The 15,915-nt window shown below is 45.2% G+C and overlaps 1 protein-coding gene across 5 annotated transcripts in view; it reads left to right on the top strand.

The window, feature by feature from the left end:
- The first annotated feature begins 2,670 nt into the window (after positions 1-2,670).
- mtfr2 (mitochondrial fission regulator 2) overlaps positions 2,671-15,915 on the top strand; it is a 55,887-nt gene continuing 42,642 nt past the window's right edge. The window contains exons 1-4 of one of the 5 annotated variants that reach the window (XM_033020947.1): positions 2,693-2,746; positions 2,856-2,878; positions 11,962-12,098; positions 12,529-12,633. In XM_033020947.1, coding sequence (XP_032876838.1) covers positions 12,036-12,098; positions 12,529-12,633 — 168 coding nt within the window. In that variant the 5' untranslated portion in view covers positions 2,693-2,746; positions 2,856-2,878; positions 11,962-12,035. Of the gene's footprint in view, positions 2,764-2,855; positions 2,879-4,378; positions 4,428-9,630; positions 9,652-11,961; positions 12,099-12,528; positions 12,634-15,915 lie in introns of those variants that run through there. The other 4 variants (XM_033020949.1, XM_033020946.1, XM_033020948.1 and 1 more) reach the window with 4 other exon arrangements.

Below are 15,915 nucleotides of genomic sequence, written 5' to 3'. Positions count from 1 at the left end.
AGCATTCACCCCAATGGACTATTGGGCAGAATTGCCCAGGTAATACTATAATAGTCAAAGTTTCTTACCGGGGTCTATGCACAGAATCACTCGATTTTCGCGATCTCCTATCACTCTCACTTCTTTGCCGAGTCTCTATCTGGTCTGGATACTACTGCTCAAACAGCTGACGGCAAGCAAGGAGTCTGAGACCGCTGAACTCAGCAGGGTGCACCTTCCCTTCGTCCGTCTACTCCCGTCAGCTGTCCAGAGTATTTGATCTCGGAAACCGAGCCCCCAAGTTGTGAGATTCAAAATCACAAACGCTCTTGAGACAAATTCAGGCAAAGAAGTGTTTTTATTAAGTTCATATTCTGCAGAATAGGTGCCTCTCCTCTGATGTCCCCTAGAGGCACACCGAGGATCGGGATGTCTTCTATCTTTATACATTTCTTTTCACTATTTTCACATCCATTGAGCTTCTTCCAATCATAACGTAAAACCCAGATTCCCACGAGAACGTCGTGGAACGCCCACCCAAACTTCTACTGAAGTATTTCTATTGCTACTTTTTATCTAGAATTTCTCTCTGTTCTTTATATCGTTACTTTCTATTCTACTAGCAGTCTGGCTTCTGCTGACATCTTATTTCTTTCTAAGTTATATTTTTCTATCCCTAGTCTAAATCAACCATGTCTATTAACTCTTTCCTCACACTTCCCCTTCTTCCCTTTCCCCCTCTTGCTCCCTTCTCCCCGCTCCACTCTTCTCCCCCTTCTCCTCTCCCCCCATGCCCTTCTCCCACTCTCCCTCCCTTCTCCCATTCTCCAACCCCCACTTTCCACGACGCCCCCCCCATTTGTGGACCCAGCCTGCGACCAGCGATCCCCGCACACTATTCCACACACGCCAGGGTCAATTTATACATACCTGTGTGCCGTTGGAGTGCGGGAGGAAACCCAAACCCTAACCCTAGCCCTAACCCCAACCCTAGCCCTAGCCCTAACCGTAACCCTAACACTAGGTTGATAGGCTTGGTATAAGTATAAATTGTCCCTAGCGTGTGTGGGATATCGTGCGGGGGATCGCTAGTCAGTGTGGACTCGGTGGGCCGAAGTGCACTGTATCTCTGAGCTAAATTTGACACAGAGGCCCCAGGCCTTGGACTCAAACCCCCAATGGTCTGCCTGCTCCTCATGGGAACAAAACTGTTGGCCCCGAGTTGTCCCAGATCTCTCTTCCAATGGTCTCTCCAAACCCCCAGAGGCAGCGGGCTTTTCAACTGGATACAGGCAATGTTGTCAATGTACCAGTGCCACCCACCTGCTCCGGCCACTGAGTCTAAATACCCACTACCCATTTTGAAACAAGGCGAGGGGGCGGAGTAGGTGGGGGATGTTGTTCCCATAGTCAATGTTACTAAAACAAATGATGTGGCCTTTGTGCAGTACTATTAGTGGGATCTAGCTGTCACAGGCTGGGTCCACAAATGGGGGGCAGTGGGCGGGGGTTGGAGAATGGGAGAAGGGGACGGGAGGGGCGGGAGGGGAGAGGGCTGTTCAGTCTACTCACTGAATCCATCCCTGTGAAAAGTTATAGAGACGTGATGGGATCTGGAAGCGGACCAATACATCTATAAATAAAACTGAACGACTTTTCATTTGCACAATTGATTTTATTGTATTAATTTGAATATAATAATGTTTAAAATCCATGCATTGAAGGAAGAATATTTTATAGATATCTGTGGTCCCTAACCCTAACCGGGCGTCACCCGCATGACAGCATACGTCAGCGTGTATGTCGTGCCACTTGACGGTTTTACGGGCGTCAGTCACTGACGCTCCGCAGTCGCCGAAAAAATTGCAAAGTGGGACAGGCCCGTTAGGCTCTTTAGCAGATTGTGATAGCAGCTTTGCCACTGATCCGGAGTCTGCGATGATTAGCTAGATTATATTCGTCCACATTTTGCGGACAGGACAATCCGCAGTGTAAAAAAAAAAGTAAAGCAGCAAAACATAGAAAACTAAAAAATATATATTTTTCCAGCATCTGCATTGGAATTATAACATGTTGCAAAGTCAGGCGGCGTGAAGGGGAGGGGGGGCGAGAGAGAGAGGGTTAACATAAAAAAAAACCCACACGGTGCTGGAGTGACTGAGCCGCCGGGCAGCGTCTGTCGGCACCAACGATCATCGAGCGGATCAAAGCTCTAGTATCTTTGGAGCTGATGTGTTCAAAAGGGAACATTCTCCCAATTTGGCTAGCCCGTGCTGTCTCCTCCCACCCTCCCATCCGCCCGCCCTCGGGCTCCTCCTCCTCCCCTTTTCCTTCTTTCTTTCCCCACCCCCCATCAGTCTGAAGAAGGGTTTCGGCCCGAAACGTCGCCTATTTCCTTCACTCCATAGATGCTGCTGCACCCGCTGAGTTTCCCCAGCAATTGTGTGTATCTTTGGAGCTGATGGGGGTTTGGTCGCGACCACAGATCCTATAGCGGAGCGCTCTGCTATTATAGGATGTTGGGTCGCGACCACAGGTCCTATAGCGGTGCGCTCTGCTATAGGATGTTTGGTCGCGACCACAGACAAAGGACAGGCGCCGGGTCCCGCCTCGGGCTTCCTGTTGCTGCGCAACGTACCCGCAACAACCCGTCTCTCCATTGGTCAGCTCCCGTATAGCTTCAACTGACCAATCGTGGGAGGTTTCATGGAAAGGTGCCGCCTTGTCGGTTACTGGCTGGAGATTTGAATTTCAGTCGGAGGAAGAGGGGAGTCGAGTGTGGAGGTGAGAGTGGGCACAGGGTGGAGGTGAGAGTGGGCACAGGGTGGAGGTGAGAGTGGGCACAGGGTGGAGGTGAGAGTGGGCACAGGGTGGAGGTGAGAGTGGGCACAGAGTGGAGGTAAGAGTGGGCACAGGGTGGAGGTGAGAGTGGGCACAGGGTGGAGGTGAGAGTGGGCACAGGGTGGAGGTGAGAGTGGGCACAGGGTGGAGGTGAGAGTGGGCACAGGGTGGAGGTGAGAGTGGGCACAGGGTGGAGGTGAGAGTGGGCACAGAGTGGAGGTGAGAGTGGGCACAGGGTGGAGGTGAGAGTGGGCACAGGGTGGAGGTGAGAGTGGGCACAGGGTGGAGGTGAGAGTGGGCACGGTGGAGGTGAGAGTGGGCACAGGGTGGAGGTGAGAGTGGGCACAGGGTGGAGGTGAGAGTGGGCACAGAGTGGAGGTGAGAGTGGGCACAGTGTGGAGGTGAGAGTGGGCACAGGGTGGAGGTGAGAGTGGGCACAGGGTGGAGGTGAGAGTGGGCACAGGGTGGAGGTGAGAGTGGGCACAGTGTGGAGGTGAGAGTGGGCACAGTGTGGAGGTGAGAGTGGGCACAGGGTGGAGGTGAGAGGGGGCACAGAGTGGAGGTGAGAGTGGGCACAGGGTGGAGGTGAGAGGGGGCACAGAGTGGAGGTGAGAGTGGGCACAGGGTGGAGGTGAGAGTGGGCACAGGGTGGAGGTGAGAGTGGGCACAGGGTGGAGGTGAGAGTGGGCACAGTGTGGAGGTGAGAGTGGGCACAGAGTGGAGGTGAGAGTGGGCACAGGGTGGAGGTGAGAGTGGGCACAGGGTGGAGGTGAGAGTGGGCACAGGGTGGAGGTGAGAGTGGGCACAGGGTGGAGGTGAGAGTGGGCACAGTGTGGAGGTGAGAGTGGGCACAGTGTGGAGGTGAGAGTGGGCACAGAGTGGAGGTGAGAGTGGGCACAGAGTGGAGGTGAGAGTGGGCACAGGGTGGAGGTGAGAGTGGGCACAGTGTGGAGGTGAGAGTGGGCACAGTGTGGAGGTGAGAGTGGGCACAGAGTGGAGGTGAGAGTGGGCACAGGGTGGAGGTGAGAGTGGGCACAGAGTGGAGGTGAGAGTGGGCACAGGGTGGAGGTGAGAGTGGGCCCAGGGTGGAGGTGAGAGTGGGCACAGGGTGGAGGTGAGAGTGGGCACAGGGTGGAGGTGAGAGTGGGCACAGGGTGGAGGTGAGAGTGGGCACAGGGTGGAGGTGAGAGTGGGCACAGGGTGGAGGTGAGAGTGGGCACAGAGTGGAGGTGAGAGTGGGCACAGTGTGGAGGTGAGAGTGGGCACAGTGTGGAGGTGAGAGTGGGCACAGAGTGGAGGTGAGAGTGGGCACAGGGTGGTGGTGAGAGTGGGCACAGAGTGGAGGTGAGAGTGGAGGTGAGAGTGGGCACAGGGTGGAGGTGAGAGTGGGCACAGGGTGGAGGTGAGAGTGGGCACAGGGTGGAGGTGAGAGTGGGCACAGAGTGGAGGTGAGAGTGGGCACAGAGTGGAGGTGAGAGTGGGCACAGGGTGGAGGTGAGAGTGGGCACAGTGGAGGTGAGAGTGGGCACAGGGTGGAGGTGAGAGTGGGCACAGGGTGGAGGTGAGAGTGGGCACAGAGTGGAGGTGAGAGTGGGCACAGAGTGGAGGTGAGAGTGGGCAGAGGGTGGAGGTGAGAGTGGGCACAGAGTGGAGGGGAGAGGGGGCAGAGGGTGGAGGTGAGAGTGGGCACAGAGTGGAGGTGAGAGGGGGCAGAGGGTGGAGGTGAGAGTGGGCACAGAGTGGAGGTGAGAGGGGGCAGAGGGTGGAGATGGGGAGGTGATTGGAGATGTGGGTGCGGGTGGGGGGAGGTGAATGGGGGTGAGGGAGGGGATGGGGCAGGTGATGGGGCAGGTGTGGGGAAAGGTGGAAAGGAGATGAAATAGGATTGTTTTGTAATTGTTTAATGTTTTATGTGTCATTCCTAACTCACTGTATGTCATGTTGTCACTTGTGAGCGGAGCACCAAGGCAAATTCCTTGTATGTGAATATACTTGGCCAATAAACTTATTCATTCATTAGAAAAGAGGTCTCGGGCAAACGAGAAACTCAACCCTGCCTGCCCGCCTGCTCCACCGTTCAGTGTGGCAATGCTAACCTGCCCCAAGGGCTCTCCTCTTCCACTCGTCGTGGGCACAGAGGTCATTTTCTATGATTCATCTATGTTTGACCTCTAGCTCGCCAGGTGCTGATTTTTGCGCTTCGTTTTGCCCATTGGAGCCCTGGTTCTTACGATACGATAGAACTTTATCCCAGGAGTGGCAAGGATTGGGGATGTGTGAAGATTGTGGGGGTGGGGGTTCAGTCTACCCCACCCCACGACTGAAGGGGGTGGAGTTGTACAGTTTGATAGCCCCAGGGAAGAAGGATCTCTTGTGGCGTCCTGTCCTGCATCTTGGCGGAACCAGTTTGCTGTTGAAGGTGCTCCTCAGGTTGATCAGCGCATCATGGTGGTGATCATGGTGGAGCTGTATTGTCCAAGGTACTCTGCAGTTTGAGGAGCATCCTTTCCTCCAAGCATCCCCCCCCCTCCAAGCATCCCCTCGTTGCACCTCTATAGCACACCACAGAGCTGCCAAGTAGTATGGATTTTCCCTATTTTGTACGGAAATGCAATAAGAATACGGATTTGCTTTGTAAAATACGGATTTTTTTTAAATCGACCCGACTTCCTGTTTCATCTTGCTGCTTAAAAAATGCAAGGATATAAAAAGTCATACCGTAACTCTAAAAATTATAGCAGATTAAATCTGTTAGTATTTTAAATTTCAAGATCTGGATGGTTATTTTTGTAAGCTTTGATCTGCTTGTCTCGCTACAGGTTTAAACCGCTGTCAGTTTAGCGCGACAGCGCTATGGGTTCTAATTATAGCGTTACCAGCTGGAGCGCTATGGGCTTTACACATAGCACTATGGCCACAGCGCTATGCGTCACAGAGCAAAAAAAGGGAGAGAGAGAGAGGGAAAGATAGGAAGGAGGGAGGGAGAGGGAAGCTTCCAAAATGGCTTCTACATCATCTGGTGCTGAAAGCAGGAAGCAGCCGTTCAAACAGAAGTATACAAAGAGATGGCAATGAATGCACTGTCAAGTAAGATGCGTAGAAGACATGTCAATTGGTAGCAAAGTTATGCATTCTTGTACTCTTACATGGGTAAGACCGCACATTTAAAAAAAAAAAAACACATTTTTTTTCAGCAAAATGGCACTGCGTAAAAATACTGATATCCTCAGCAAAATACTGATTTTCAGGTTCGAGAATACTGAAATACTCTGACAACTTGGCACCTCTGACACCAGGACCTCCTGACCCTGCGCCATGTTTCACTCACCGGGGCTCCTATAGGGTGATTTCACGAAAGGTCACTGGAGCGTAGATCCGCACCCATGTGACCGCAAAATTTAACTGGAGTACATGCGTCACTTCCGGTACATGTTAGTGAATGGGAAAACACGCAGTTTCACACCCGTTAAAAACATCGAAACCGGCCAGTTTTTGAGCTGCAATTTACTGTGCCAGTCGGGGTGACCGTGAGGCACAGCTACCTAAATTTACAGTCCAAAAGAAAGATAGAAACTAAGGTAAATTCAAGAGGGAGCTGAAGGTGCAAAAACAGCGGAAGTGCCGTGGAGATTTAAAGATCGAAAATATCGGGAATTATCGCGTTTGCTCGCTGCATTTCATCAAAAGTAAGGCATTATTGACTTTTTATCTTTATTCATTTGTTATATGAAAAGTTTTAAAAGTGAAAAATACGTCAGTAAAATTGAAAAATCGCCCATTTAAATAATCGTAAACTATCAATGCGTTTTGAAATAAATTTTACTCAGATGCAAGCTAAGGAATGGGATAATTGTCAGCTGTTAGTTGGACAAAATTAGGACATTTTATTATTTGCCAAAATATATTTCTCAATGTTTCTTGTTTAAAGCCTGCACAATCTGCTTTAATACTCTTCTTGTTGCACGTGCATGGCGTTCTTGTGCACATTGTCTATCCTGCTCACAGTGGGTGCCCAATCAGGATTGTTGACATCATTCCATGCTGCAGGCTTGTCTGTTATTAGATGATAAATAAATAAATAAGTGGTTTGGGTGATTGTGCAGGCTTTAAACAAGAAACATTGAGAAATATATTTTGGCAAATAATAAAATGTCCTAATTTTGTCCAACCAACAGCTGACAATTATCCCATTCCTTAGCTTGCATCTGAGTAAAATTTATTTCAAAACGCATTGATAGTTTACGATTATTTAAATGGTAAATGGAGCTTCAGAAGCGTTTTCATTTTGCATGTTAAAACCCACATGAGAACCATGGGCGATTTTGCAATTTTACTGACGGATTTTTCACTTTTAAAACTTTTCATATAACAAATGAATAATGATAAAAAGTCAATAATGCCACTTTTGATGAAATGCAGCGAGCAAACGCGATAATTCCCGATATTTTCGATCTTTAAATCTCCACGGCAAATGTCCGCTAAGCACTTCCGCTGTTTTTGCACCTTCAGCTCCCTCTTGAATTTACCTTAGTTTCTATCTTTCTTTTGGACTGTAAATTTAGGTAGCTGTGCCTCACGGTCACCCCGACTAGCACAGTAAATTGCAGCTCAAAAACTGGCCGGTTTCGATGTTTTTAACGGGTGTGAAACTGCGTGTTTTCCCATTCACTAACATGTACCGGAAGTGACGCATGTACTCCAGTTAAATTTTGCAGTCACGTGGGTGCGGATCTACGCTCCAGTGACCTTTCGTGAAATCACCCTATACCCAAATCACCTTTCGCACTGATTTCACTAAACTCCCCTCATTTTTCCGGTCTAAAGAATACAGATGTGTGGGTTGTTTTGGTGCTCATGATAACTCCCTCCCAATTAGCCTTGGTTATCTTCATTTTGTTTGCCTCATCGCTGGTATAAGTTTTTCTTAAAGAAAGTAACCAATTCTGTGCACGCTAACCCAAATGTTGTCTCACCAAACCGTGTACAATTGTCACAATTTTTTTCCTAAACTCTAAACAACTTATAAAGGATAAAACACCATTTGCCTTAGAACCAGTTCAACCTGCATACTAACTTGGACATGGTGGGCAAAGGGTCATTTTACATGCAATGTGACTTAATAGAATAATGAGCAAAAAAAAGGTACTGGAGGAACTCATCGGGTCAGGCTGCATCTGTGGAGGGAATAGGCTGGAAGGGTCCTGACCCAAAACGTCCATTCCCTCCACAGATGCTGCCTGACCCCCTGAATTCCTCCCGCACTGCTGTTTTCTACTTACTCTTATGTGTCATGCACAAGGATACTTGGATTCCTCTATATTCCTTCAGTCCATTTAGATAAGTCTGTTTTAGATCCCTCCTACCAAAATGCAAGATGTTACACTTTCCTACATTAAATACCATTTGCCAAATATTTCCCCACTCATTTAACCTATCTATATCTTGTTGCAGCTGGTCCTCGCATTTTTTGTATCATCAAGCTTGGACAACTTGCACTCTTTCCCCATCTCCAACACTTTGATCTTGAGTGCAAACAATTGAATGCCAAGCTTTTTGATATGATAGGTTAATTTCTTCCTTGCTTATAGATTCCAAGTTCTTCCCAACAATGGATGTTAAGCTAACGTTTGGAACAGAATGGGTTATTTAGGGGCAGTCAACATGGCTTTGTATACAGCCTGTCTTACTATCTTGATTACATTTTTTAAGGAGGTGATCGATGAGGTTGAGACGAAATATGTTGTCTACATGGATTTTAGTATGGCATTTGATAAGGTTCCCCATGGTAGGCTGATCCAGAAGATTATGATGCACAGGATTAACTGCTGGGGATGTAAATTGTGAGGAAGTCTGTCAAAGTATATAGCGAAATATCGATCAGCTACAGAAATTGGTGAAGAAATGGCCACGTTTAGAATATTGCATGCTGTTCTGGTCGCCCTTTTACAACAAGGATGGGGAGGCTTTGGAGAGGCCTGGATTAGGAGGTATTAGCCAAGGATTATAGAGCAGAGCAAGATAGACCACTCATCCGAAATCCAATGGGCTGACGTGTAGTACATAACGGAACGTCACGGCCGCCATTTGTTCATGCCAAACGCGACATCTTTGGTAGTGGGGACGGACTCCACAGTTATACAATCTGCTTTTACATCAGATCGCAGGGAGGACGTTTCCTCCACCCCTGAATTGATTCAGGACTGATTCTCGGTCCCCCCGATACCAGATGAAGGCGGCCGGCGGGAGAGCCTCAAGCATCTGCCCGCGGTCGGCGATCCCGAGGCAGCGGGCAATGCTTCTCTAGTATCTTTGGTGTAATCCGTTCCAAAGATCGATCCGCTCTATCATCTTTGGTGTAATCAGTGTTGTAGGGAACAGTGTTTTATATAGCATCGATCACTTCACATATTTAGTTAATATTATTGTAAATTGCAGCTCAATAAAATGGCGTCATGTCATGCCCATGTCATACTACGCTTTTTTCGCAGAGTGGCGCATCTTGCTCTGCTCTATAATCTTTGGTATTAGCTACAGGGAGTGATTGAATAGATGGATTGTTTTCTCTGAAATACTGGTGGTCGAGGGGAGACCTTGGAAGTATACAAAATTATGAAGGGAATTGATAGGGTGGACAGTAGCAATCTTTATCCCAAGATGGAAGTATCAAAGAATAGTGGGCATAGCTTTAAGGTGAGAGTGGCAAAGTTTAAAGGAGATGTGCAGGGTAAGCTTCTTTACACAGTGGTGGAGGCAGATATGATAGTGGCATTCAAGAGGCTTTTAGATATGTACATGGATATGCAGGGAAAGGAAGGATATGGATTATGTTTGGTAAGATAAAAGTTTGACCTGGCCTCATGTTTGGCACATATTGGGGTCAAATAGTCTGTTGTTGTGCTGTAAACTTCTATGTTCTATTTCTCTAAGACAGTTGGAAGTTGGGCCTGGACATTGGAAAGGGGGTAGTGTGGGGACAAAATGGGTGGAGAGGGGAAACAAAGAAGTGAAAGGAGCTGGGAATGTGGGGATGGAAGGGTATGGACTATTAAACAATAAGAAATGGAACAGGGGTAGGCTTTTCAGCTTCTTGAGCCTAATCTGCCTTTCAATTGGATGATTATTAATCCAGCATTCGTCGTCCATCTTGCTGCCCCTTCCTCATATTGATTAGAAATCCATCTATCTCAGCTTTGGGTGTAGAAACATAGAAACATAGAAATTAGGTGCAGGAGTAGGCCATTCGGCCCTTCGAGCCTGCACCGCCATTCAATATGATCATGGCTGATCATCCAACTCAGTATCCCGTACCTGCCTTCTCTCCATACCCTCTGATCCCCTTAGCCACAAGGGCCACATCTAACTCCCTCTTAAATATAGCCAATGAACTGGCCTCGACTACCCTCTGTGGCAGGGAGTTCCAGAGATTCACCACCCTCTGTGTGAAAAAAGTTCTTCTCATCTCGGTTTTAAAGGATTTCCCCCTTATCCTTAAGCTGTGACCCCTTGTCCTGGACTTCCCCAACATCGGGAGCAATCTTCCTGCATCTAGCCTGTACCCCCACAGCTTTCTGTGACGAGAGAAAAGTTTCCTAAATAACCGTTTCCTCACTCTGAGACAGTTCCCTTTGGGTCTGGACTGTCAGCATTTATCTTCCTTAGACCCATAAATATCCCATGTGTTCAGTGAGATGTGGAAGGGGGCGGAAAGTGGTGGTGGATAGGTGGGAGAATGTTACGGTTGCCTGGGATGGAACGATTCAATATGAAGAGAGATTGATTGGTTTGGGTTGTTTTCTTTGGAGCAGAGGAAGTGAATCTGGGACCCGATTGAAGTATACAAAATTCAGGGATACACGGGTAGTAGGAAAGAGAGTGGTTGAAATCTGGAATCATGTCAAGTCAAGTCAAGTTTATTCGTCACATACACATACGAGATGTGCAGTGAAATGAAAAGTGGCAATGCTCGCGGACTTTGTGCAAAAAGACAAACAAACAAACTATAAACACAATCATAAACACACACAAAGGTACACAAAATTGCTGGAGGAACTCAGCGGGTGCAGCAGCATCTATGGAGCGAAGGAAATAGGCGACGTTTCGGGCCGAAACCCTTCTTCAAAAACACACACATATTCTTTTACATATTAAATATTGTGGGCGGAAGGAAAAACGTTCAGTAAAGTTAGTCCCTGGTGAGATAGGAGTTTACAGTCCGAATGGCCTCTGGGAAGAAACTACTTCTCAACCTCTCCGGATGACACTGTCATAAGGAATAGGAGTAGAATTAGGCCAATCGGCCTATCAAATCTCTGCCAGACTATAGAAAATAGTCTGAGGAGGTAGTAGAAGCAGAGACTTGCACAACATTCTAGAAGTATCTAGACAGGCACTTGAATTGCCAAGGCATGGAAGATTACATGCCAAAAGCAGTAAATTGAGATCAGCACAAATGAATGCTTGATGATCAGTATGGACATGGTTGTGCTGAGAATCCCATCTCTGTGCTCTAGGGCATAATGACGGGTGTGTGTGTGTGTGTATAAGAAGATTGGTGGGGTAAATGGGATGGCGATACAGGTGAGGGAGAAGGGTGGTATTATTAAATGGCGGAGCGCATTCGAAGAACTGAACAGATTACGATTTATTTTACTCATGTTTAATGATTGTCGCTAGTAGAATCAAACTTCAAGGAGAGACAATCACTTATTTTGGTATAAAATGGGTATAACTAATAAAAAGGAAATTTTGATTATCCTTTTTCTTACATTATGCATATCCTGTTATATAAATGTGAACGTTGAAATGAATTGCAGATTCTCAATGTGTTTGAACATCTGGAAAAATATTGATGTGAAGTGTTCTCAGTTACAATTTAATAACATTTGGAAGTGCATTGTTATAAAGTGGTGATTTTATTTGCTAATGGATTGTTCTTGCATCTGCAAGACTCAATAAATTTTGAGTGATTTGTCCAGAGGTTTTGTCATGCCTTAAATCTCCTTTGTTAAGTAAAGCAAAATTGGGAGTAAATTCTTCTAGACATTAGTTTGAGATATTGCACCATGGGGGGACTAATGCCATGGATGATGTCTTGCTTTTTAATTGTGCCGTAAATTTTTATTTATAAATTGTTTTCTTCAGTTTTAGAGAGATTTCTCCTGAATTAGTTCTTCTGATTCAATGGAAACAGAGTGGCGAATGCTTTAAATCATCTCATGTCTCATCTCCTAAATTTTATATGTGAAGTTCTTGAGTACTTTGGAATATCTTCTGATGTAGTAAGTTGTAATTCTTGACTTTTCATTAGATGTTAGTTTGTCACACATTTTAAAATAGTTATCATTACTTTTGTTGTTCTTATGTATTACACAGTTTCCCACTCAAATGTATACCTAAAATTCAGTTCCTTTTGCACACCAGCAATCTCTGAAATGTTGTTAAATATAAATGAAAGGAATAGATGTTGATGCTAAGGCACTAAAATACAACTAACTTGGGTCTGAATGTATATTAGTTTGTATTAGCCCAGTTTGAAGTCTATCATTAAGATGTCATAATTTTAGAAGGTAATTTTTGGAACAGTAAAAGAAAATAGTCTTTAGATAAAGCAGAAGCTCCTTGTGTTTAAAATTTGGAATACTATTGTATGACTGTTAAAACAAAAAATGAAAACAATGAAGCATCCTAACATTTATCATTTCTAAACAGCTCAAATCACTATGGCAGAGCAAACCATATGGCCAGACTCGTAGCATTGTACGAAGGATAGGTTCAAGTCTTCCATTAAATTGTTGGCCCAAGGTCCGCTTTCAGGTCAGAAATTATGGCATCTGGAAACAAAGTTGTTTATATTGATATTTTTTGCAGTATATTTCCACTTTTAAATTTACAGGTATTTTTTTCCCCAACCTTGTAATCAATTCAAATGTTGATAGACATGCCAAATTTTAATCTTCTAGTTTTACAATTATTTTTAAACTTTTCAGTTGTTTATATTGTGGATTGTGACATTGAATCATAGAATTTTCACTGCTTAGAACGAGCTATTCAGTTCTTTAAATACATATATGTTTTGTGTTAAGAAATCCAATACCGTTACCTTGCTCGTTTCATGTTGACCTGCAAATTATTTTCTTGGGGAGAGTAGTTTGGGAGCAGAGGTCCACATCTGTCGTGTGAGTCGTTTCAAGGCCAGCTGATCAGTTTTGAAGTTTGCCATTGAGAAAGAGAAACAAGGCTGGCATGCTTTAGGAGCTTTGGATGATGAGGAATGTTGTACATTTAGTCAAAAAGAGAAAGGTTTAGGTTTATTATTGTCACGTGTACATAGGTACAGTGAAAATCTTTGTTTTGTATGCTACGCAAACAGATCAGATAATGCTATTCATGGTGTCAAATTCAAGTACAATAGATATAGCTAAGGGGAAGATATAGATATAGTTCTCGGCATTGTAGTACATCAGTTTCACGGACTGCAAGAGTTAATAGTCAAATCTAATAGGGTTCACAAAATTGAGTCATTGTAATCGTTCTGGTTACTAATATAAGATGGAAACTTACTATAAAGAACGCATGGTCTAGTAGAAAAAAGAATGGCTCGGTGCCAAGTCTGAATGACTGCAAATTATATGGAACACAATATGGAGGACAGGTTGTTTTTTTAATAAAGGCATTACGATGGAAACTTGCGTAATAACATGTGCTTCTTTCAAGGCCATAAAGAAGGCAAGATTGAAAAAATAGCTGATGCTGCAGAGATAAGCAATAACTTGTTATTGCATGAGCTTGATTTGGACCCAACTTTTCCTATATTCTGAAAGGCTATAGAATCTTTCAGTCATGCCATGCCATATTCAGACTTGGTAGGAGTGTTTTACTGATAAGGAAAATGTATAATTGTACTGACGTACCTTTGTTCTGAGAGTGGAGCCCGGGGACAGACTGAGCAACGTTTGTGCTCTTTGTAATTCCCGCTACTCCCGTCTGACGAATCGATTAATGATTGGCTTGGTTTACCTTTAACCAGTTTGTTGTTGTCTGCTTTTAAGAAAGGAACTTTGACAGACAGAGTCTAATACCTGCAATGAGTGGTGAATCAGACAGTACCGGAAGGACGATTCCGACATTTGATAACAGAGGGGAATGAGCTGTTTCTGAGTCTTGTGATGCGTGCTTTCAAGCATATGTAAGGTTTAGGAAATTGAAATCAGACAGGTCCCTAAAGGAATATAAAGAAATCAGGAAAAATAAATAAAAAACAAGGAATCGGAAAGGCTAAAAAGGGCCATGAAATATCCTTGGTGGAGATGATCCAAAATGTATGAAAATCCAAAGGCTTTTTATACATATATTAAAAACGAGAGGTTGGCACTGGAGGCAGAGGAACCAAATGAGTTATTTTGCTTTGGTATTCACCAAGAAGAGCGCCTGGAATAGTGGGATACACAAATATTCTAGGGCATGCTGGTATCGACGAGAAGGATTTTCTGGATATCTTGAAGAATATAAAGCTGGAAAAGTCCCAGGGCCTGATTGGATCTGTTCCATGTTATTGAGAGAGGAAAGAGAATAAATTGTTGGGGCCTTGATGGAGATCTTTGTATCCTCTAATCAGGTGGTGAGTGCCTAAAGGATTGGAGGGTGGCAAATGTTGTTTCTTTGTTTAAGAAAGGGAGAAGGGATAATCCAGCAAATCACAGGCTGGTCAGCCTTGTATCTGTGCCAGGGAGCTATTGGAGAGGATTTACTTGCATTTGGAAAACATGGAGGGGGGGTGGGGGGCTTATTAGGGATATTCATAAGTGATAGCAGAATTAGGCCATTCGGCCTATCAAGTCTACTCTGCTGATCGATCTCACCCTCCTAACCCCATTCTCCTGCCTTCTCCCCATAACCCTTGACACCTAAATCAGTATGGCTTTGTGCAAGGTTGATCATGTTTAATGAACTGGATTGAATTTTTTGAGGAGGTAACTAAGATGATTGATGTGAGAAGGGTAGTGGAAGTTATATACATGAACTTTGGTAAGGCATTTGACATAATTCCTTAAGGAAGGCCTATCCAAAAGATTAAGACACATGGGACCCATTGTGACTTTTCGCCCATGTTTTCGTGTATTTTTGCTCTACCTTCATTAATCACCTTTTTTGTAATTTCCTAAAGAAATTTAATTGCCATACTCCTCACAAAGCCATGCTGACTGTCCTTAATTAGCCTATAACTTCCAAATGAGAGTAAAAGCTACCCCTAAGAATCCTCTCCAGTAGCATCCCTACCACGGATGTGAGGCTCACTGGCCAATAATTTTCTGGTTTATCCCTATAAATAAATAAAGGAACAACTTTGGGCACTCTCCAGTCCTCAAGGACCTATTTTCTGTTGTGCCGCTGGCAAAACTTCTACAAGTGCACAGTAGAGAGCATGCTGACCGGTTGCATCGTGGCTTGGTACGGCAACTTGAGCGCCCAGGAGCAGAAAAGGCTGCAAAAAGTTGTAAACACTGCCCAGTCCATCGGCTCTGTCCTCCCTATCATCGAGGGGATCTATCGCAGGCGCTGCCTCAAAAAGGCTGCCAGCATCATCAAGGACCCACACCATCCTGGCTACACACTCATCTCTTTGCTGTCATCAGGTAGAAGGTACAGGAGCCTGAAATCTGCAACATCCAGGTTCAGGAATAGCTGCTTCCCCACAGCCATCAGACTATTAAATACAACTTCAAACAAACTATGAACTATAGCAGCCTAATGCACTTTATCTGTGTATTTATGTGTGTGTGTGTATATATATATATATTCTATGGTATATGGTCACACTGATCTGATCTGTATTTATGCCTAAAATATTCTGTCGTGCTGCAGCAAGCAAGAATTTCATTGTCCTATCTGGGACGCATGACAATAAACTCTCTTGACTTGACATGACTTGACGACCTCACCTGTGGTTAGGGAAGACACATAGATCTTTGTCAACGCCTGTGATAGTGAGGGATGTAAAAGAGGTAGGAGAGCATTACAAATCATGGAAAATATCACACTCGGAGAGGATATACCAGAGGACTCACCAACTAAGCCATAGGGGTAGTGTTCAGAGAT

This window comes from Amblyraja radiata, chromosome 5, assembly GCF_010909765.2.
Source record: "Amblyraja radiata isolate CabotCenter1 chromosome 5, sAmbRad1.1.pri, whole genome shotgun sequence".
In the NCBI taxonomy this organism is placed as follows: domain Eukaryota; kingdom Metazoa; phylum Chordata; class Chondrichthyes; order Rajiformes; family Rajidae; genus Amblyraja; species Amblyraja radiata.
Note: the sequence above shows the minus strand (reverse complement) of the source record. Positions and strands in the feature narration are given on the sequence as shown.